Genomic DNA, 21666 nt, shown 5'->3' with positions numbered 1-21666 from the left:
AAATTCGTTTCTGTTTAATTCTGACCTTTATAGTTCTCGCCACCGGTCTCATAAGAGGATTCTCCACTGGGGACAAAACCTTTCCCTCTAGGACACATTTCGGTGAATTCAGCTGAGTTCAGGAGAGACCCAAAACAAACAAACAAACAAAGAGTTAAAAGAAGAAAAAAAAAGGACATCCTCCATTAATTTGTGTTTTAAACTCAGTTTTTCTTTCTTAGACTCAGTAACTTTAAGGCAAATCTTGTCATCTAATTCGGGCAAATACATTCAGCACAATCTCCAGTATTACAGAGGAGGGGCAAATAAATCTAATAGCTTTATAAGTTTACCAACAACTTTAAAAAACTCCCCGAGCTCATGCACTTTTGATTTACCTACATTTTGGCTGATGTGATGACTTCCTTCTCCCTTACTGCGGTTTCTAGTGTTTTAAAGGTTTAGTAAGATCTTAGTCTAAATACACAAGCTCTAGTTACAGATAATGCGGTGTCAGTTTTAGCAAAAAAGACTGGTTTTTAAAAATGTAACAAAACTGAGTCACCTTTCTGCCAAAATACCCTATGGGACCTCACTGTAACAATGTATTCCTTGATGGGACTGAAGTTAAGTTTAAGATTTCATTTGGAGGTGGGATGACGGGGGAGGATTCCAGGCTGAATGAAACGTACTGCAAGGTGACCTCATCTCTGTTCTGTTACGGCAGGTGCCAGGCAATGCCATCGTTACAAGGCTTCAAGGCAGAGACCAAAATGAGAACATGCCAAAGCCCTGGACAGCAGAGGACCAGACCCAATTATGAACACACCACTCAGCTGGTCCTTACCAGTCCCCACCACCGGGCAAGGGAAGATCTCACAGTTGTCTCCCCACCCGGCCCCGGAGGTACAGCAGCACTCTTGTTTGGTGACATTGGGGGCCAGCACGTTATCGCAGAGACTGGCATCGTTGAGATTATAGTAGCATTCTTTCTTTTCTTCCTTGGGTTGATCCTCATCTAAGTCTAAAGAGAGAGGAGAGAGTGGAGAAAGTGAGAAGAAGACCTCCAGGACCCATCAGGTCTGTATCACAACAGAGCAGAAGACACAACGGTACAAAGGTAGGTGGGTCAGCATCATTTCACTTACACAAAGCGGCCCTTTTGCTTTCAGTGGTGGCAGATTCTTCCACTGCAAGATAAAAATGCCCTGGAATCCTGAATCTTGATGGATTTCTAGCACACCCCAAGAGTGTAAATCTGTCAAAATCATTTCCTTTTACGTTAACCAATTACTTTATTCTTGTACATTTGGCCGTGACAAGAGTTTCCATATATGCTTTCTTGCCAAACATTGAGCCGTTCTATATGAGCTGTAACACCTCCTGAAATCAATGAAAATTTTCCCCAACATTTGACCAGAGAAGTGGGGCCACACAAAACATTTAACTCTTAGGTGGTTATTTGAATCAACCATGCCCCAGTCTTTTCTGAATAGAACAAGGCAGCATAAGACAACCAGAAAAACACTGCAGTAACCTAAAGTCTATAAAATAACCTTTCGTTCCTGAAAGTCTACCTCAGTGGCTACAAAATAGGGCTTTGAAGGAAATAATGAGTACCAGCTAAACCTCAGGGTAGAATTTCAAGGCTGAGTTCTAGTCCGGCTCATATATTTTCCAACAGACTCACTTTAACCCTCTGTGAGAAAAAACAAAGTGATGGGACAGAAAAGAAACAATGAGAACAAAGTCCACCTACTTTCAGAAAATACCACAAATGATTTAATCCCATCAGATTTGTAGTCTGTGAACAAGAGTGTACTTTTAAAAAACAATCAATAGTTTCAGACTAGGCTTGTAAAATAGTCTAATCTCTTCCCTACCATAGGCTGTAGAGGTCGAATTACTGCCTATGATTTAGTTAGAACTTATTAATAGTTTTTATTTTATGCTGTATCAAATAAAGAGCTGACTGCTGCCATCACAATTATTTAGATTAATTCCAGCGAAATATTTTCATCAGAAGGCTGTTGTTTCCAGATTTTTAGACACAAAGAAACTACAGGGACAAAGGGAAAAACATTTGCCAGCGAGGATAAGACGTTAATGTCAACACCTACCTTTGTTTTGCAGTTGGTAGATAAATTGTATTACTAGGAAAGTTTAGTGAGGTATTTTCACAACAGTTTCCTATATATTTATTTTGGCAGGTTCAGGTTGACTGTGAAAACTAGATGAATATGCCCTATAACAAGTCTTTCTCAAAATAGAAGTTCACAGAATTCTATCAGAAAAGCTACTACACTTTCTTTCCTCCTACGGCAAAGAAAACAAGCAAAACGACAAACAAAACTGACATATACATTACTCTCAAAACACAGAACATGAACGAGAATGTAAAAGATCCCTGCTCACACTTGATTTCGGCTACTTCTCAGATCATTCTGTCTTTGACATAATTCCGTCGGACTCTCAGTGTTAATAGCTGACGACAAATTCCAACCTGGAATAAGCGTCCAGGAAAAAGCAGAAATGCTGATTTCTACAGCAGTTTATGAAGCGGTTTTAAATCATTTCCTTGTGTGTGAATTCAGATAAAATCTGCCACAACCCTCGTTCCCTCTAGCTTTCAGGCGTGCAGAAGACAGAAATGGGCTTTGCCCACATGGATGGAGCAAATGACCACCACCTCATTCTCCTCGGGAGGGGCTCCAAGCTCTTACACACAAAATTCTCTGGGAAATGTAAGGACATTCCAAGTTATTAAAATCCATGGGGCGCCTGGGTGGCTCAGTGGGTTAAAGCTTCTGCCTTCGGCTCAGGTCATGATCTCAGGGTCCTGGGATCAAGTCACGCATCCGGCTCTCTGCTCATTGGGGAGCCTGCTTCCTCCTCTCTCTCTCTGCCTGCCTCTCTGCCTACTTGTGACCTCTGTCTGTCAAATAAATAAAAATAAATAAAATCTAAAAAAAAAAATCCGTCATGAGCTCTGTAGAAAATTTTATAAATGCTTCCCCAATACTTGTGAATAAATTGACAGCCTACTACTACTAATTCTGCTCATTTTAGTCAGAGGACCTAAACGTGCAGCTAGCTATGAATGGATGCATTTAGAAATACTATTCAAATCATTCAAATCAGCACCACAATTAGTCAAGTTTATAGTCTGTGCTAAAAGAGGGCTGAATAACTGTTTTCTTCTTGTGTTCAAAGTCATAGGTATGTCATGGTGTTTCTTACAAAATGGAAAACTCTACAGGAGGACATCACAAAGATTGCTACATGCATGGGTAATGAGACACCACAGGCTTCTGTGTTAATAAATATGGCCTGTTTTCTACCATGTTTGTTTTACTCGTAGCACAGAAACTAAGAAAAAAGATTATCTTTGTTTTCCTTTTTCTTTGGAAGGAAACTCACAAGTTATTGCATAAGGGAAACAACCAATAACATTACTGTACTATTCAGGTTTTACATTGGTTGTTACAGGTTTTATTTTTTCTCCAAGCAGATTGAAAATTCAGTGTTTACACAGCTGAAATTGGGGGTTAGGCCCTCATCCATGTTTGGAAAGAGATGCAAATTCTTTTCAAAAAACTGGTCCACAAAGGTCATTCTGTGAAAAACAGCAATTTCTCTATCTTTCTAACCTTTAAATAATTAACTTCCTAGAGCATTTTTCCACTGGGGAACACTGAGCCATAACACAATGCAATGTGATTTCTTTAGAGAATCTCTGTATGGGTTTAGGTCACTGCTGCCACAGGAGAAATGGCTCTATTGCAAGATAATTTTAAGACATCTAATCAATGGGCACAAAAGCATCAGGCATTAAAAGGAATGAACTTTATTTTTCTTAAAGATTTTATGAATAAGATTAGCTACACCACATACTTAAAGCCACAGACTTCTATGAAATAAACTGTCTCTTCTCTAGTATTTTCAGATGTCATTTTTTAATTTTATTAAGAGGTTGGCATAATATCTGGGCATAAACAGCAATTTGTGTAGTTCAATCCTAGGGTATGGACGGTGACAAGAAGTGAGTTTTCGGACCTTTTACTGAAGCAATTTTTACGGAGCCCTTCCTTGTGATCCAGAATAACTCCATGAAGCAGACTGTAGGGTTATCAAGCATCCTCACCTTCTGGAAGAGACAATTCAGCCTGGGTCCAATGTGTCATGCCTACTGCTTTCCCCAAACCTCTTCTACGGGGCTCAGCTTCCTAGCATCTGAACGGAACGGGTTTGTTTTCCTTTGCTTTTTTCCTTTCTTTTTCCTCTTTGAGACAAAGAGGGAGGGGTCAGCTGATAATCTCTGCTAGGGTAGGGTGCAGCTACAAGGTCATACAGGGCCATCATGTTCCCTTGCTCTGAAGAGAAAGTTGTGGGTCGAGTCACAAGTGCCACTTATGAAGAGCACCTTCTAGAAACGTCTTCTCCTGGTTCATCATAAAGAAGAGGATGTGGCGTTTATTTATAGGACTGTTTTCTTCCCTGGTTTAATCTTAGGTTTGCTGTTAGGTTGAAGAAATCTGGAACATTTTCCTAATAAAAGTGGACATTGGCATTTTAAATGGGCTTTTTAAATGGCTTTTAGGGGCACCTGGGTGGCTCCGTTGTTAAGCGTCTGCCTTCAGCTCAGGTCATGGTTTGAGGGTTCTAGGATCGAGCCTTGCATCTGGCTACCTGTCCAGCGGGGAGCCTGCTTCTTCTTCTCCCATTCCTCCTGTTTGTGTTCCCTCTCTCACTGTCTCTCTGTCAACTGAATAAATAAAATCTTAAAAACAAACAAACAAATGGGTTTTTGTTTTCAATTTCCATTTGCAATGTATTTTGAAGGTCTTTATGAGCTAATAATCCTCTTCATACCCTTCTGGGACAGTCAGGATTTGGACAATGACCAAAGAGTAACATCACAAATACTTGGATACAGTGCCCCCCTGCAAAAACACCTGCCATAGCCCTGAAAAAGACATCAATTTATAAAACTCTAACGATGGTACTGTTCTGTAAATTACTTTCAACACAATCATTCATGAAGCTTTAGTCCCTTTTTTTAAATTTTAAAATCTCTTCAGGCATTACTGTTTTATACCAACTCACGTTTTTACGAGAAAACAAATTCTAGTGTAATATTCCAAGGAGGAATAAAAGAAAACTTGGAAATTCATTATTTTTTTCTTTTCCCCCTGGTTGTCTCGATCAAAGACCTGCAAGATGAGAAGTGTGTGTGAGCGTTAAGTGGGATTCAGGAGAGGACCACTGGTGAGTTTCAGAAAACAAACACTGACAACAGGAAGGGGCCGGACAGGAAAGGACGCAAGTAAAAAGGAAGACTGGAAATAAGGGCTAATAACGTCAGTGGTAAAGCTGTGAAAGTCAAAATGGAGATAAGAAAGCCAGGCACAGAGCGCCTGGGTGGCTCAGTGGGTTAAGCCGCTGCCTTTGGCTCAGGTCATGATCTCAGGGTCCTGGGATCGAGTCCCGCATCGGGCTCTCTGCTCAGCAGGGAGCCTGCTTCCCCCCCCTCTCTCTCTGCCTGCCTTTCTATCTACTTGTGATCTCTCTCTGTCAAATAAATAAATAAAATCTTTAAAAAAAAAAAAAAAAGCCCAGTCACAACACTGACACATAGGTGTCGTGAGGGCTTGTGAAGACGACTGGGAGAGTAAAGCCACATCTGACGTGACAGGGGGAATATCTGGAAATCTTTAAAAGGAAATGTACAAACCCTTCCTCTTCAGGCCCTCCCTATTTATGGCAAATGCTAGGACCCCACGTGATTTCTAGCGCAACGGTGTGGGCGTCTCTGCTCCAGCCTCAAGAACACAAAATGATCCACGTCCAGGCGGAGTCTGTCACTTGGTTCAACTGTTACGGGTTTGTGCACATGTGGACATCTCTTTACTAAAAACTCGGATATTATTTTGGATACTAGGTAGAGCACGTAAAAAACTATGAAGGGGCGGCAGGGGGGTGGGGGGGGTGGGAGGTTGAGGAACCAGGTGGTGGGTAATAGGGAGGGCACGTACTGCATGGAGCACTGGGTGTGATGCCAAAACAATGAACACTGTTATGCTGTAAATAAACAAAAAAAAAACAAAAAAAAAAACTTCCTAAAAGTAAAAGCATGGTTTGATAAATTTTTCTATTCTCTCTGAATGTGGGAAGAAAACTGACCCAGCTTCCCCCTCCCCGCAAACAAATGAGCCTGTTTTCCTCACACTTACTTTATTTGCCTTTCCCTATAGACTTACCTTATTTTATGGTATAGCTCCATTACCAATATACAAGAAGACCCCAGGAGCTTGATGGCATTTTACAATGTTTACATTTTAAATACCGTGCTCTCGCTGTCTTTAATTTTTTTTCCTACCGGAGGCCTTTTTTTCTAATCAGAAATTATTTTTTAAAAAACCCTTTCAATGTTAATTTATTTTACAGGTTAACTAAATACATTATATACAAAAAAAAAAAAAACCCTACTCTGCCAAATATAACAGTTGAATGATATTATATGTGGTTTCCTGTCTTTAAAAAATTATTGTACATACATAAAACCTATAGTGAACCTACCTCTCCAGGAAGAGAACAAGTATGCTGTGTGGGCTTAATTCTCAGAACCATGAGGATGATTTGCACGTGCCCCTCGACAGCAGGGAAGCTCTTTTTGTCTTCTGTTCCACTTGTTATTTGACCAAGCATAGAGAGGAACCATCCCCCCTACACAGAAGTATAAATGCATAATTCCTCATTCAAGTGTGGCCCCCACTGTATCTTTGATAAAAATGTATCTCTGATAAAATGAATCATTATATTAATTCTACAGCACTACCTGGGAATGAGATGGTGAGATATAAAGTGGATACGCTCTCGAATCAAACAGGCCATTTGATTCAAGAGTCACTGAGTGTCTGCCCACAGGTCAGGCACCACGCATGCTAAGCAGTGAGCAAGGTTACAGAGGATGCAGAAAAAAAGGAGCAAGATGGAGTATCACGGTCCTGTTGCCCTGCTAATAGATTTGGACTTCATGCTGTAGGGAGTAGGAAGCAGCTGAAGCTTTCTGTCACGAGCACCAGGGGTTGCACGTGATGGATCACTAAATTCTGTACCTAAAACCAGCGCTGCACTGTATGTTAGCTGGAATTTAAATAACAACTTGGAAGAAAAAAAAAATAAAACCAGACTCATGTTTTACAAACATCAACTGTGGCAACTGCAAGGAGCAGGAATTGATGGGAGAGGCTGGAGGGAAGTCAGGAGGGTACTGCCACGGTCCGGGTAAGAGAAGCTGAGGGACTGGCCCAGAGGAATGAGGAGCAGGGAGAGCTTTGAAGGACACTGTGGAAGTAGAATTGGCAGGACGTTATGATGGCTTGGATGAATGGTGAGAAAAATTAAGGTATGATGATGTCAGGATTCCTCGTACTGACGTTTGGCAATTAATGAGTGAACACAGGTTAGGGAAGGAATGGTAAAGAATTCGGTTTTGGATAATTTCAGGCAGATACACTTACAAGACTCCCTGGGAGAAAGGTCCGATAATAGGCAGCTGGAAATAAGAGCACGGCCCTAAGGACAGAGGAGGAGGCAGAAAAGTATTTACTTGGCAGTGAGCACCATGTAAGTAATAGTTGACTCAGAGACGAGGATTAAATATCCCCAGAGAAGCATAGAGAGTAAAAAGAGGCCTGAACATGCAATTCCCCAGGACATTATTATTTAAGGAATGGGCAACAGAAAAAGAGTCTGGGAACAAGAAAGAGAAAGAACAGAGAAAGAGGAAGGAGGATACAGGGAAGACAAATGTCCTAAAATCAATCAAAGGGAAAAGAAGGGGTGGGGGGAGATGGGAAACCACTGTCAGTTTTTTTTCTTGAGGAGTCAGCAGGGAGACTAATGGCTTTAGCATGTAGGAGCTCACTGCTGACCCAAGGGAAAAGCGCTTCACGCAGACAAATGAGCGGGAGGCCCTGGATCAAATGGGAGATGGTCCCGTGGAGGTAGGAGGAACATGGATGTCCCCAAAAAGAATCCGGAGGTAAGCGTGGTGACAGAGAGCATCCCTGGATGACGCCATTGCAGGCGATTTTCATTTTTTAAAAAATATTTTATTTATTTATTTGACAGGGAGAGGGATCACAAGTAGGCAGAGAGGCAGGCAGAGAGAGGGAGGAAGCAGACTCCCCGCTGAGCAGAGAGCCTGATGCGGGGCTCGATCCCAGGACCCTGGGATCATGACCTGAGCCGAAGGCAGAGGCTTAACCCACTGAGCCACCAAGGTGCCCGGGATTTTCATTTTTGATCTATTTTCATATTTGCCAATGTTCTGAGAAGAATGCGCATCATTTCAGTAAAGAAAACAAAACAAAGAAAGGAAGGGAAAAGGAAGCCAATTTTAGAAGAATCTGGTGTCATGGGGTCCTTAGTCTTGAGAAGTGGAATGGTGATGCGGAAAAGACCTGGGAGCTGGGTTTCTGCGCAGCATTAGACAGAGGGCCCTAAGGAGAACATTTAGAACTTCTCTCTGTGCCTGGGCTTCCTTACACATAAATATTGGAGCTGGGCTGGAAAACCACAGAGGCGCTTCCTTGTTGTAGAAGCCTAGGCTCGAGCTTGTGAGGCGAGAATAAGCTCTCCAACACATTAGCGAGAAATGGCATTTAAGGAAACCCTGAAATAAACTGTCAAGAACAATTAATTTATAATTTATAGATATATAATTTATAAATTATAAATATATAATTTATAATGCCAATTATCCCTCCAACTTATGTTCTGTAATTTCTGATCTTGCTTATTCACTTTTCTTAAAGTGAGGAACCCTTGCCTCGATTATAACATACATCTTCTTGTGTTCTTTTCTTATACCTTCTGTTTTAAAAATAAAACCCAGTTTCTACCCCCAGAGTCTGCTCTGTGCACCAATCAAGACAGAGAGCCGCGTTTTGTGGGTAAGGCCTGAGGGCTTCAGCTGGCAAGACTACATATTTACTGCTTCCTTTAGAGTGCCCACGGATGTCAAGTTTGTATTGACCAATATCACAGGCACTGAGGAAATAAAAGCATCAGGCTGTATTTCATGTGCATACCCTCTTACACGTGATGAGTGGCGTGCCCTTTTTTTAGTCATTTCTGTTGCAGGTGCTTTTAGGCAATGTACAGCAATGTCAATTAGTGGCCAAAGGCCCAGGCAGTGAAAACCATTACGCCAGACCTAAAAAAAAAATTAGGTGGGAGCCAAGATGTAGTTTAGCAACAAAAATCCTATATCAGGAAAATTCAAAAGTACAACCTGGCATGATGTCCTGTGGAAGTGGGTGCCCTTTGGGCCATGGGTCTCCCACCTGTTCCGGGATACCTCTCAGGAAACACCCACAGACTCGTGACAGTGATCTGCTGTCTCTAGTTATGGGACAAATCTGCACACTGATGTGAAGTGTGCCTTCCTGCCACGCACCCCTCAGCTCCGGGTCTGTCCTCAGTCTGATTGCACCGCAGATGTCTCGCCACTGCTCACTGCTGGAATGCCCTGGGTACTGGGGAAACTTTGTTCCAGCCGAGGAACAACATTCCAGCCTATATTGCAAATTCAACCTTTCCTTTCTGAATTACTTTTTAGGAAGGATGAGATCTGCGCTGTTGGTCTCTTATATGGAGAATACTATTAATTGGAGTTCTTGTTAAAAACTTTCACTTGAATTTCCCACACCATGGTTTGTTTTATTTAACAGCAGCTCCTTTGATTGGAGGAGACGAACTCTTTGAAGAGGCCTCCATTTAACCAACCTGTTGCATGAACCAATGTTCCCTCGCCCTCTGAAAAGCACCCTGGCCAGTGTCCTCAGCCAGCTGGCCGCTCTTGGGTGGGAGCAGATATTTCTGCTCTCACATGTTGAGCATGGTGCTGACCGAGGCTCGGCTGCGTTTATTCTGAAGCATTCTGCACCAGCGTATTAATTGTTGTAATTGTATAACTGAACAGCATACAGATCAATAAAATATGCCTTAAGAAGAGTTGTTTATAGAACAAGATCAAGGTTTGAAAAGACTAACGTTGAGTCAGTAAAAGTAATGCTATCAAATTAGGTGTGGATAAGACAACCACAAAAAAAATTGAGAAAAACTACCAAAATCTAGAGGGATTTTACCCTCATTTCCTTCACAACGGACTTTAAATTCTTACTCCCTTTAAAGTGGGTGATGTCAATCCTGCGTAATACAGTTTATGCAGGACAAGCCATGCAGGACTCTAAGAGTGGACTTCTACTTGAATAAAGACTCTGGCCCTCCTTCTAAAATTGGCAAATGAATGTACCTTTGTGCGCTTTAAGTTAAAATTTAAATACTTAAAAGCTATATTATCTTTTTTAAGATTTCCAGCTTCAATCACCTTTTTAAACAGCAGGTCAACTACTGGCCCTGAAGATGTCAGGGAGGGGAATCTCCTGCGGTACACAGCTGGCCGGTCTATCAGGACCCGGACAGAGAACTGCTCAGATGAAGATGTCATCACAGATGATCTTAAGACTGTGTATCATCAGTTAAAGTTAGCCAAGAACTTTGCAAATTGAGGTATAGTAGTCAGAGCTGCCAGGAACTATATAAATTAGTCAGATTATACTGACATGGACCAATAAAAACGACTGGGGATGTACGATATTTAGCAAAAGCCAGAGAACTATGGGGGAAAAATGTAAGAAACCATAAATGGAAAGATTAGATACAAAGTTAAGAGGAAAAGACACTATGTATCCATTGGCAGACAAGATTTATGAAGCTGATTATTCAAAATGAAGGTCTTTAAAAAACCCAGGAGAGTACATAGTGAGCTCTGACTGGGAGAACTTTCCAGAAAGAGTAGTCACTGAGAGGGCAAAAACACTAAAGGCTGAAAAAAGCAAAGCAAGTGTGAGGGACTTTGTTATAGGAAAACTTAAAAATAGGAGATGAGGAACAAGGCTTACAAAATGAATCACTGCAAAGTTTTAAGAACCAGCTTATAATGAATTACTCCAGTTCCCCCAAAATGGTTCAGGTGGTCTCATGATCCTATTAAAGCACCATTAATCTCTAAGAAAAGAAATGAGCAAGCTTTAGGATCTCAGACACGCACCTCATTCGAATCTATGTGAAGTGAATGAACCATTCTTTGATGTTGCTAAAACATTCTAGCAAAAAAATATCTACTTTGGAAGAAAGTAGTTAAAAGGTCTATTATTTCAGAACAGATTCTAAAAAAATAAGAATGAGGTATCACCTAAGTGTTTGGATTAGAGCTTACTTCCTACAGAACTCTGTCATTGACAAATGGCTTTTACATATAGGATTTTTTAAAAATTCATAAAATTCTGTGGGGTAAATACAACCTTTCTATTTTGTAAGCGAGAAAATAAAAACTCATAAAAGGTGAATGATATGCCCAAGCTTACACAGCTGGAAAACAGCAGCCCACTACGGTCATTCCAATTTAAAGTATTACAAGAAGTTTGGAAAACAAAGGACTAAAGTTTCCATTAATTCCAATAATTATCTTTTTAAATATCATCTCTTCTTCCCTCCCACCACAGAGTGTAATCATTTGAAGAGCCTGGTCTGTCACTCAACATGGGACCACACGCATTTAGCTTGACTACCTAACCTTCATGTGAATCATTCGTTGGCTGTACAATAACACGTGAATGACTTCAGTCAAAATAATACTGTGGGTGAGGTGTTACTCTACAGAACCAAAGACAAATAAGAAAAAGATAGTTACTTAACCAATCCTACTATGGGCCAGCCAGGTTACTGATTGCGTGTTTATTATTATTATTATTTTTAAGATTTATTTATTTATTTGTCAGAGAGAGAGAAAGAGAGAGAGTGTGAGCGTGCGCACAAGCAGGCAGAGAGGCAGGCAGAGGCAGAGAGAGAAGCAGGCTCCCCGCAGAATAGGGAGCCTGATGCAGGACTTGATCTCAGGACCCTGGGATCATGACCTGAGCCAAAGGCAGCGGCTTAACTGACTGAGCCACCCAGGCGTCCCTGCGTGTTTGTTTTTGCTACTACAGGAACAACTGAGATGAAAAGTCTTTTCTCTTTGGTTCACGTGTTACAGGGGTGGTCACTGGAATGAAGAGCGACCCCAGCAACGCTTCCTCCCGTCCCCTTCGCAATGTTTTTGAATTGCTGTCTTTTTGTGTAATTCTGCACCCCTTCTTTCTACATTTAATAACTAAGAATATGTGTAGGGGAAAATATTTTTACATTTTATTCCCTACTACTTACAAAGATGGTTATTTCACACAGAACAAGTGTACCCTGTCGAGTAGTGAGAGCTCTCTTAGAGGCATGGATATAATCACCGAGCTTGAGCAAGAAAGTCAAATGGCCAATGTTTCATTTTATTTGGCTCTCGAATGACCATTTGGTCCTTTGCTTCCCTTAAAATACAACCAAACTATAGCTACATGGCACACACTAAAAGAGTGATCTGGAAGTTGATTAATTTATCTGGAAAACCATCAGCTCTCCATTTCAATTCGTGCCATGACGACACAGACTAAATCAAATTTGAAACGAATGCAAACACAGCCACTCTCCGGGCCAATTTCTGAAAAAAACACCTCAACTCTTCCAAGTGGAAGTCTTTGTAGATCCTAAGAGGCCTATATGTTGCTTTTAATTTAGAGAAGTGTCAAGATACGCTTCTCCGAGGGCCAAGAAAGCAAGATTATGCAACCTAGTGAGACGACTCCATGTTAAACCCTGAGCTGATGGCTCTCTGAGGTGTGAGCGGTTCCCAGTGAATGTTCTCATCATTTTGGATCCTTTACCCTACCCATGGCGTCTCTGGGTTGGAAAGCACGACAGAGGCCATCTAGCTCCAACAGTCATCACTGACCACATCCTAATTCACTGATAAGGCAGGCTTGGAAAGAGCACGAAGACTTCCAAAGACAGCAGTGTTCCAGGACATTCGGTTATTCCTTACCTCACTCCCAGAGTGTGTGGCTCAAACCTGAATAGGGATAAGTCTCCAAGAGGAGCCACGGTGACTTACCTCCGGAGTCCCGGGAGCGGCACTGCCCGGTCATGGGGCTGTATTCCTGGTTTTCATCGGCACACACACACAGGAAGGACCCTTCCACATTTTCACAGAAGGCTTCACCACACACGCCACTGAGCAGCTCGCACTCGTTCACATCTGGAAAAGGGAGCACAGATCAAGTCAGATGCATGCCTCCCTCCTGACGGCTCTCTATTTCACCAGCTGTGCCAGGGCTAGTGGTGTCTGCTGGTCCCAAATGGTCCCCCATGAGCAATCAGAGCCTTCTGCTATTTTCTGGGGAAGGGGTTCCTCAAGACTGGGCTGCACAATTCGGTTCGTGTAAAAGGACCATGAAAACACAAAGCCAAGTTTCCATATTTCAGTTCCACTTTACGGAGGGCCTTGGGATCAAACTGCAAGCAGCTTGTGTACACTCTGACCATTTAATTCTCTCTCCCTTGACTTTTTGACATAATGAGGTCTTAAAGAACAAGACAGTCCGCTCTCACTTTCGAATTCAGGAAAATTAGCAGAACTGGCACTTCAGAAACAAGAACCTTTCTTACATTCATTACGAAATTGTTTTCAATCTATTCATATATCTGAAAATACAATTCCCTAGTAGCCAAAATATCCATACTTCAACAACCGGAAATCAGGTTGTGTATCCCTTTGGGGAAATCAGGTTGTGTATCCCTTTGGGAAATGAAGGAAAGACCTCTGCAAATACTCACCAGGTTGCGTTAGTCATTCACATGAAACAGACTATTCCAGGAACGTGCCACGGGCTGTGCCTTTAAAAATTCTGCGGGTCTTCTGCGGGTCCTTTCTATTTTGCTAAATGCTATTCGTCTGTCCTTAATACTTAACTAAAACATAGCCCAGGAATCTACTACTGAGTACATTTTATTCAATATTATGCGAGCACATAGCCCTAAAAAGGGCTAATTCTAACGTTTGACCTTGCCCAACACTACATTTTAACGTGTCTTGTTCAAAGAAATTTTATTAAGGAATGCCCAGTTCAACAAAGTACTTGAATTGACATCTGAAATGCTCACGTATTTTATGCATTAAACACATACAAACATCAGCTCTCATGAGCGTACTCTGAGATGGTTTATACAAAGTTAAATATTATAGAAAGTTAAATATTATCCAAATCATTTAGGGAAAAAAAATCTTATTTTCACCTGCTATACCCAGTTAATTGGACAAAAAGTTTATGAATCTTGACTTATTTGGATAATTACCTCAGTTTTCCATTTCACTTTGTATATAAACAGATATAAACCTAATGAGCTGGGTTTTGCTTATGAAAGGTATCAGAACATGAAGGAAAGCAGAGAGCTGGCGTATTTAATCAACTCAGACAGTCATAATTTAGACCAGAAAAATTGACTTTAGAAATTTGCCAGTTCACATTTATCAATTTGGTAAATGTCAAATGGAACTTTCTACTTTCTGACTTGTATTATTTACATGACTCTTGGTATCTCTCCCACGAGAATGAATTCACTCAATCAAAAAAGTACTTTCTAGTTTACTTCTGTGGGCCAGGCACTGGGGGAACAATGATGACGCAGGCGGGCCCAACTCCTGCCTTCACAGAGCTTAGAGTCAAGCCAGGGAAATCAGCCAGACGATCTCACAAGCCGTGGTAAGTTGCTAAGAATAAAAAGTGCAAGGAAAGCACGGAACAGTGGACCTTCAGGGAAAGGGTGGGTTAGGGACGTGATATTGGAGCCAAGTTCCAGCTGAAGGATGAGGGGCTGATGGGGGAGGTCGGGGGGTGTGGGGAGTGAGGGGGTAGGCGCAGGCAGAGTCCAAGTAGAGGAAACAGAATGGCCAAAGTTTGTTCTCAGAGCTGATTTGACTCTCAAATCCTACAGAACACCCAGCAGGAGGTGCACACAGAAGATGCTTAGTTAATATTTGGGGAGCGTGAATGAACAGATGAAATGACACCTAGTCGAGTTCCCTAAACTGATAACAAATATCCCTCCTCTAAGGATGGTGTTTTGTGGGCTGAAACAGAATGTCAGGATGGGTTTGCTGTGCTCATCAGACTGGTCAGACGTGAACCTCGACTGGGGGCTCAGGAGCGGACACGGAGTCAACGGCAGGACATCTGCTATCTCAGCAGGTCACAGTTAAAATTGGCCGCGCACCTACAACAGGCGAACCATTAGTCCCAGCCAGGATGGACAGACAAGGTTCTCAACCACAGGCTCTGCAGGCCTCGGAGAAGGCAGCGGCAGGCCGTCTATACAAATGACAGCCCCACAGGTCAGCAGTACTGTCACTGAATCCGCGAAAGGTGTTCGGGAAGCAGGAGGAGGGGTCAGTGCCGAGCTGGAGTGGGGACAGCGTCTGGGAGGAGAGGGACAGGATCCTCAGAGGCAGTGGGATGAATCCCCACTCAGGCAAGGGGCCGCTGGGAAGACGCCTCCAGCAGAAGCAGCAACAGCATCACTGCACAGGCGCGTGAGCCCCACACGCTATTTTACGTTTTACGTCGCGGGAGCGTTCGCGGTGAAGGAGGTGCTGAGGCTGGGAGGTGGTGTGCAGGTCACCTGTTTTGTCAAAACATTTAGACAGCTTTCTTTGCCTGCATTTTAGCGCAAAGGAGACTGAAGCAGGAGTTGGAACCCGCGATGATGACAGTGTTAAAGTGGTAACTACTCACAGGGGTGAGTTCACCACTAAACTTTGGGGAAATCAATTTTGCTTCCCCCGTTTAATCTGGATGGGAAACGAATTAGTGCTTGGAATTGCAGACGTTCAAACTCAGAAGTCACGGACTCCTCCTGAGACAGTGTCTGCTATGAAACGGACAGAGTAAGCATAAAGGAAAAGCCTCATTACCTGTGATGTTCTGAATTTCACAGCCTTTCTTCCTTCCTTCCCCGTTCATGGCTCTTATTGCAAATGTTTCCTAATGATTTTGATTTAAAGCAATCACAGCTGATCAGAAAATGAGATATAAAATGTGCTGTCTATAGGAGCATGAGCTGGACCCTGTTCCGGGACATGTGATGATATTCAGGATGCCTTCCAGCTCCATCAACCCAGACAGACTGGAGAAACAGAGTCGCATAATCCGAAGCATCATTTTACGGGTGTCATTCCTGGAAAATGAAACTCCGGCCAAACTTTTCCTTAACTGCACTGCTTAAGGAGGTACATCGTGAAGACCCACAAGCCATACCACACACCAGACAGCTGCCTGTGCGGGCGGGACTCTGCAGAAGGGCTCCCTAGCCGCAGCTCAGAGTTTCAACAGATGTTCTTTTTTTAATATACATGGAATTCAGTTCTTCTTCTTTATTTCTTAATGTCCTGCGCAAGTTCAGAAGCCATCTTTCTGCACACCCCCAAACTGGGGGACCACATCGAATGAGGATGGAATTCTATCCCAATTACCTTGCTTACAGTCTCTCCTGCTCTTGATAACTAGGGCTGCATTTCAATAGCTGGAGACATGAAACATGTTGTGGAAAGAAATCTAAACACTCACCCACACACCCTTGCCCATCCTGTGGGGCCTGAAAGCCCTGATAACAGAGGCAGCGGAAGGAGCCGGGCGTATTGTCACAAAACCCGTGACTGTCACACACAGTGTTGTTTACACATTCATCAATATCTGCAAAAAAGACATTTCACATCAGACACAAAACACAGATTGACAAACACCAGGTATTAATGGATCGACAGAGGTGCTCGACATACCTCGACTGGTATGAGATGATCGTGTTTACACAGAATGAACTTCTAAAACATTTTACATAGAAATAAAATGTTTTGATGACAATGTCGTCATAGACAAAACTGGGCTCTGTGAGAAAACAGGTACTTTTCCTCAGGAAATGTTTTCGAACAGAAAGAGCTGCTGGAATTGCCACTGTCTGTTTTCTGCCTGCTTCCAACCCTGTATTTCCAAGGAGAGTACGTTCTCCTATCAGGGAAACCCGGCAAAGTATTGTCACCTTTCTGAACCATGGTCAATGCTCACAGTTCTTTCTGCAGAGGTCGCTTACTCATCCCTATAGATAGCCTTGGACAAATCTCAACAGCATTTTCAGGAAGGGAGGAGAGAAGGAGAGGGAGGAGGAGGAGGAAAAGGAAAAGCGGGGGGGGGGGGGGGGAGGGTGAGGGGGGAGAGGAGGGGGAGGGGGGAGAAGAGACAGGGAATCTGATGAGTTCCGTGGTGTACCCACCCCGTCTGACCTATTCACAAGACTTCTAGTCACCAAGTTATAGCCACTCAAGGTCCTAAACGTCAATGCTGTCCACCCCCACCCCCCACACCCTGTTAGCCAGTGGCCGACTTGCAAATTCACATGTTCTCTAATACCTTGATGATGGTGGTCTTATGCCTTTTTTTCCCCAATAAAAATGTTTTCATAAAAGTGATGTCTCAATTACGAGGTTACAGACTTTTAGATATACGTCTTTCTCCTTACAGTGACTGACTGTAAGTGACTGACTTCGCCTTTTCGTTCCCCTTCCCTTTTTCCTGGTTTACTGCCATACCACACGCTTTTATCTGTCAGGTTCTGTCCTCTCTGCTTCTGGATTACACGCTCCCCAAATACAGGCTTTTGGAGAAACTATTATGAAAATGCAATTGCTGCATCCAAATACATGGGAAGATAACAAATGATTTAAAAAAAAATGGTAAGTTAAGTAGCCCTTGGCGGAATTTAGTTTGGAGGAGTTAATAAAACTGAACTTTGCCCTTCCTCAACTTTTAAAAAAGTTTTATTTACTTAAGTAAGCCTACACCCAACACAGAGCTCAAACTCATGACCCCGAGGATCAAAAATCACACGCTCTTCCCAATGAGCCGGCCAGGGGGCCCTGCTCTTTCTAAATTGTTTAATGTCGAGTCAGGAAACTTTCCAGAAGAAAAAGAAAATGAACGCAATGATGATTTGGGAATTGTTTCGCTTCCTTTCCTAATTTTCCAACACAATCAAGCATAAATCCAGAGAGTGTCTCGCTTCTGAATTGTAAACGATGAGGGACCACCCACTTTTACTTTACTCAACTCCAACAAAACTGGCACTTCTTTCAAGGCTGGGCTCTTTCCCTACCAGGCTCTCCTCCCTCGACTCCTACCTGCTCGTCCTTCTCTAGCTTCCTCAGTTACTCCTCCGTTCCCTGACTTCGAACATGTTAAAATCTCCTGGAAAAGCGTTCACTTCACTGTAAGTCACCTACTGAGCTTCCCCATTCATTCTACTGCTACAAAACACCTCAGAAGAACTATCTATATGCATTGCCTTTGTTCTTCACGTACCCCATCAGTAAAAAACAAACTAGTAACCACACTACTAGTGGCAACATTGGTATAGTCCTAAAATTGCTGGGAGGACTGAACAAAAGAATATGTGTAAAGTGCTTAGAACAGTGCCTGGCATGTGACCTGGGAAGCGTACACTATGGGCCAACCATTGTTATTATTATTCCTCCCCCTGTTCCTTCTTGACCTACAAACTCACTTTCTCACTCTTTGTTCCATGAAGCTCCTCTGAGAAAGGCCACCAATGGCTGACCCGTCCATAAATCTGATCATCATTTTCCAGTCAGCCACCATCATCCTTGACGTCCCAAGCTGGCCAACTCCCTCTTTGAACTCTCTCTTTCCACATCCCATGATGGAGTATTATTCCTGATTGACGTTTAACCACATTGGCTGGCCCTCATCCTTCCACAGTCTGAAGATGGGGTCTGCCAGGGCTCGGGCTCCCTGGGACCTGCTGTTTCCTTAGTGCTGTCTTGTCCCACCCTTTCCAGACAATCTGGACTTCAATTACCACGGTCCTCGGAACGAATCCCAAAGCTTTATCTCCAGCCAGGATCCTTCTTAGTCTTAATCATTTCCACTTCATCTTTTACTCTAATCTCAAACTTATCAAGCCTGAAACCAAATTCACTGTATTATTCCTAAACCACACTTCCTGAGCTGACTGACAAATCTTATTTCTGCCCTTTTTTTGCCTCTATCTCCTACCTCAACTTGAACCAAAAACTCAATGACATTATTTCACATCTAAAAAAAAATGACTCTCGGGGCACCTGGGTGGCTCAGTGGGTTAAGCCTCTACCTTCGGCTCAGGTCAGGATCTCAGGGTCCTGGAATCAAGTCCTACATTGGGCTCTCTGCTTGGCAGGGAGCCTGTCTTCCTGTCTCTCTCTGCCTGCTTCTCTGCCTACTTGTGATCTCTGTCAAATAAATAAATAAAATCTTTAAAAAAATAAATAAAAAACTGACTCTCCCCTGTAACATCTAACACAGAGATGACATGCAGTAAATCTTTTCTGATGGGTTTCTGACGTCAGCATAGGGCTATGATTTATTTACTGACCACCACAGTGAGAGCAGTAACTACACAGTATCATCAAATCACTTAATACAGGCCATTACTAATTTTAGATTTCCGGAAATGGGTATTTGTCTAAGAGACTGTTCACTGAGCCACAGGATTTAAGAGTTGGAGAGATACTCAGAAATCCTTCAAATTACCAGTTATACACTGATGATTTCCTAACCTTTCTCAAAGGTTGACCTCCAGCATTTAAAACCATTTATTTGAAACTATGGGACATTTCATGACAACTGAGCTTACAATCACACCCATCCTCACTTCACCTTCATTTCTCCTATACTCTCTTCATCAGAGAGACCAACCAGTCATGCTAGCTAGAAATCTTGGGGGCATGCTTCCCTCTCTCCTCTTGTCATGTCCCTAACCCACCCTTTACCAACAGCAAACCTGTCAGTGACATTCCCTTTTTCAGAATATTCAGTATCTCTTCTTGGCTGCAGGACACCAACCACTCTCCTTGGTAGAGCACAGAGCACCCTTCCTCCTCTGGCTCCTAGCTAAGCATCCCGCAGAGTTCTTAGCCAACACTTCCTTCCCAATTTATGTCTCAGCCGTCTCAGTATACCAGAGTTCTTGAAAACTCTGATCTTTGTCTTCTCACTGACTTGGAACTCTCCATTCCCTCCCTCCACTAGAAAGTCTCCCCACCATCCGCTTTGCTTGGAAACTCCTCCTGGCCCATCAGGAGTCAGCCCCAGGGACACCTCCCAAGTGTCAGACTTCAGGGTCCCTCCTCTCTCCTCCCAGAGCATTTTGTGTCATTGCTGTACCCCCTCTCCCAGGGCCACTGTTTGGGGTGGAAAACCTCCAACTGAATGTCACCAGCAACTTAGCTGCCTACTAAAATGAGACGGCAAGGAGGAGGAAGGAAAACCAGTGCCAAGAATCTGGCGGTTTTTAGCTCAGATTCTTGCAGTAACATCTCTTGCTTTCCTTCTCATGAATTCTGCACAGTCACAACACATGATGACTTCGTGCTAATGGCCACCAGCTCAGGAACTGAGAAACTGACCTTAAGGTGAACAAGTCCTGAGATAGTTATGAGTTACTGGGCATCTTGCAGCCTCAGACTTAATATATCAGTGATTAACACAGAAAGTTTAGATGAGCAATATTTTGGATTTGAGTGAATAGGAAAAAATAACGTGGAGTGCCTGCTGGAGACTAGCTCTTCAACAACTCATATTTTATGAAAATGATATACTGTAACTTTCAGCAGTTCCATGTTTTCAACAATGAGGTAAGGAAATAGCTGAACAAAAGGACAACATGCATTTTACTTCTCTAATGACCTGTATAAAACAACATTATTTCATTAGAATTGTCTTCGATGATGTGAGTGCAGAGATATTTTTCCATTGTTAGTCCTGTCTATAAAGTTCTAAGATCTGCTATAATTAAGATCAACTCTATAATAATAAAACTAAAATGCAAGAACATTTATTATTATGTGAGAATAAAAGCCTACCAAGATGAAAGTTTCATTACATGGACAAGTAACGCCACCTCGTTTTACTGAAGCTGATTTTTTAATATGAAACTCCGTTCTGAATGATGCCAACATGAGAGATTTTCTCTTTGCTTAATGAAGGGCTCATTTTACTAACATACTAAAACCAATTTTTCTTTGACATATGGAAGAGCCACGCATGATCTTATCACCAGTCACACTGTCTCCCAGATGAGTGATGAAGAAATGACTTTCCAGAAATCTCTCTGTTGGCAACCCAGATGAATTAGTTATGCTCCTACAAGACTGCTGATTTCTCATGCAACTTTTTGCCATTAATATTTTATAGAGCAAAGCAGATATAAATATTATAGATATAGATATGAATTCAAGGAAGAATTACACAGACCAAGGATAGTGGATCACTGACAGGAATTCTCTAATAACAAGATTAACATAACCATCGGAAAGAAATAGAGCATCATCCTGGGTAACTGGAACTACCTACCAGTGGCTCGTTTTTAAAGGAACAATGCTGTCGATGACTGCACAGGCCAACATTTAGAAGGTCTTAACTTTTGACCCATTTGGTGCATCTATTCTCCTTGCCTAACTGCTTTTTACCTGGTTCCTTTTCTCCATAGACCAAAGCTTTTCAAAACCTACTAATTATTATCAGGGATTTTACATACAAGAGCAGCACACCACCCACGCTCCTCAAATCTTCAAATAAAGGCATAAGGCCAGATACTTGGTGTCACCTTCTCCCTTAGGTAAAGTGAGCTATGAAATAAGGTGAAAGT

General features: G+C 42.5%; 1 protein-coding gene across 6 annotated transcripts in view; it reads right to left on the bottom strand.

Moving 5' to 3' along the window:
• The window catches only part of LTBP1 (latent transforming growth factor beta binding protein 1), a 402027-nt gene that overhangs the window by 31075 nt on the left and 349286 nt on the right, over positions 1 to 21666 (bottom strand). For 3 of the 6 annotated variants that reach the window (XM_045979276.1, XM_045979280.1, XM_045979279.1), the window contains 4 exons: positions 16539 to 16664; positions 13031 to 13174; positions 827 to 1003; positions 26 to 112 (listed from right to left, as the gene is read on the bottom strand). In XM_045979276.1, coding sequence (XP_045835232.1) covers positions 26 to 112; positions 827 to 1003; positions 13031 to 13174; positions 16539 to 16664 — 534 coding nt within the window. The remainder of the gene's footprint in view (positions 1 to 25; positions 113 to 826; positions 1004 to 13030; positions 13175 to 16538; positions 16665 to 21666) is intronic. The other 3 variants (XM_045979278.1, XM_045979281.1, XM_045979282.1) reach the window with 1 other exon arrangement.

This window comes from Meles meles, chromosome 15, assembly GCF_922984935.1.
Source record: "Meles meles chromosome 15, mMelMel3.1 paternal haplotype, whole genome shotgun sequence".
NCBI classification, from domain to species: Eukaryota; Metazoa; Chordata; class Mammalia; order Carnivora; family Mustelidae; genus Meles; species Meles meles.
The sequence above is the reverse complement of the archived record's forward strand: the minus strand, read 5'-3'. Positions and strand labels throughout refer to the sequence as shown.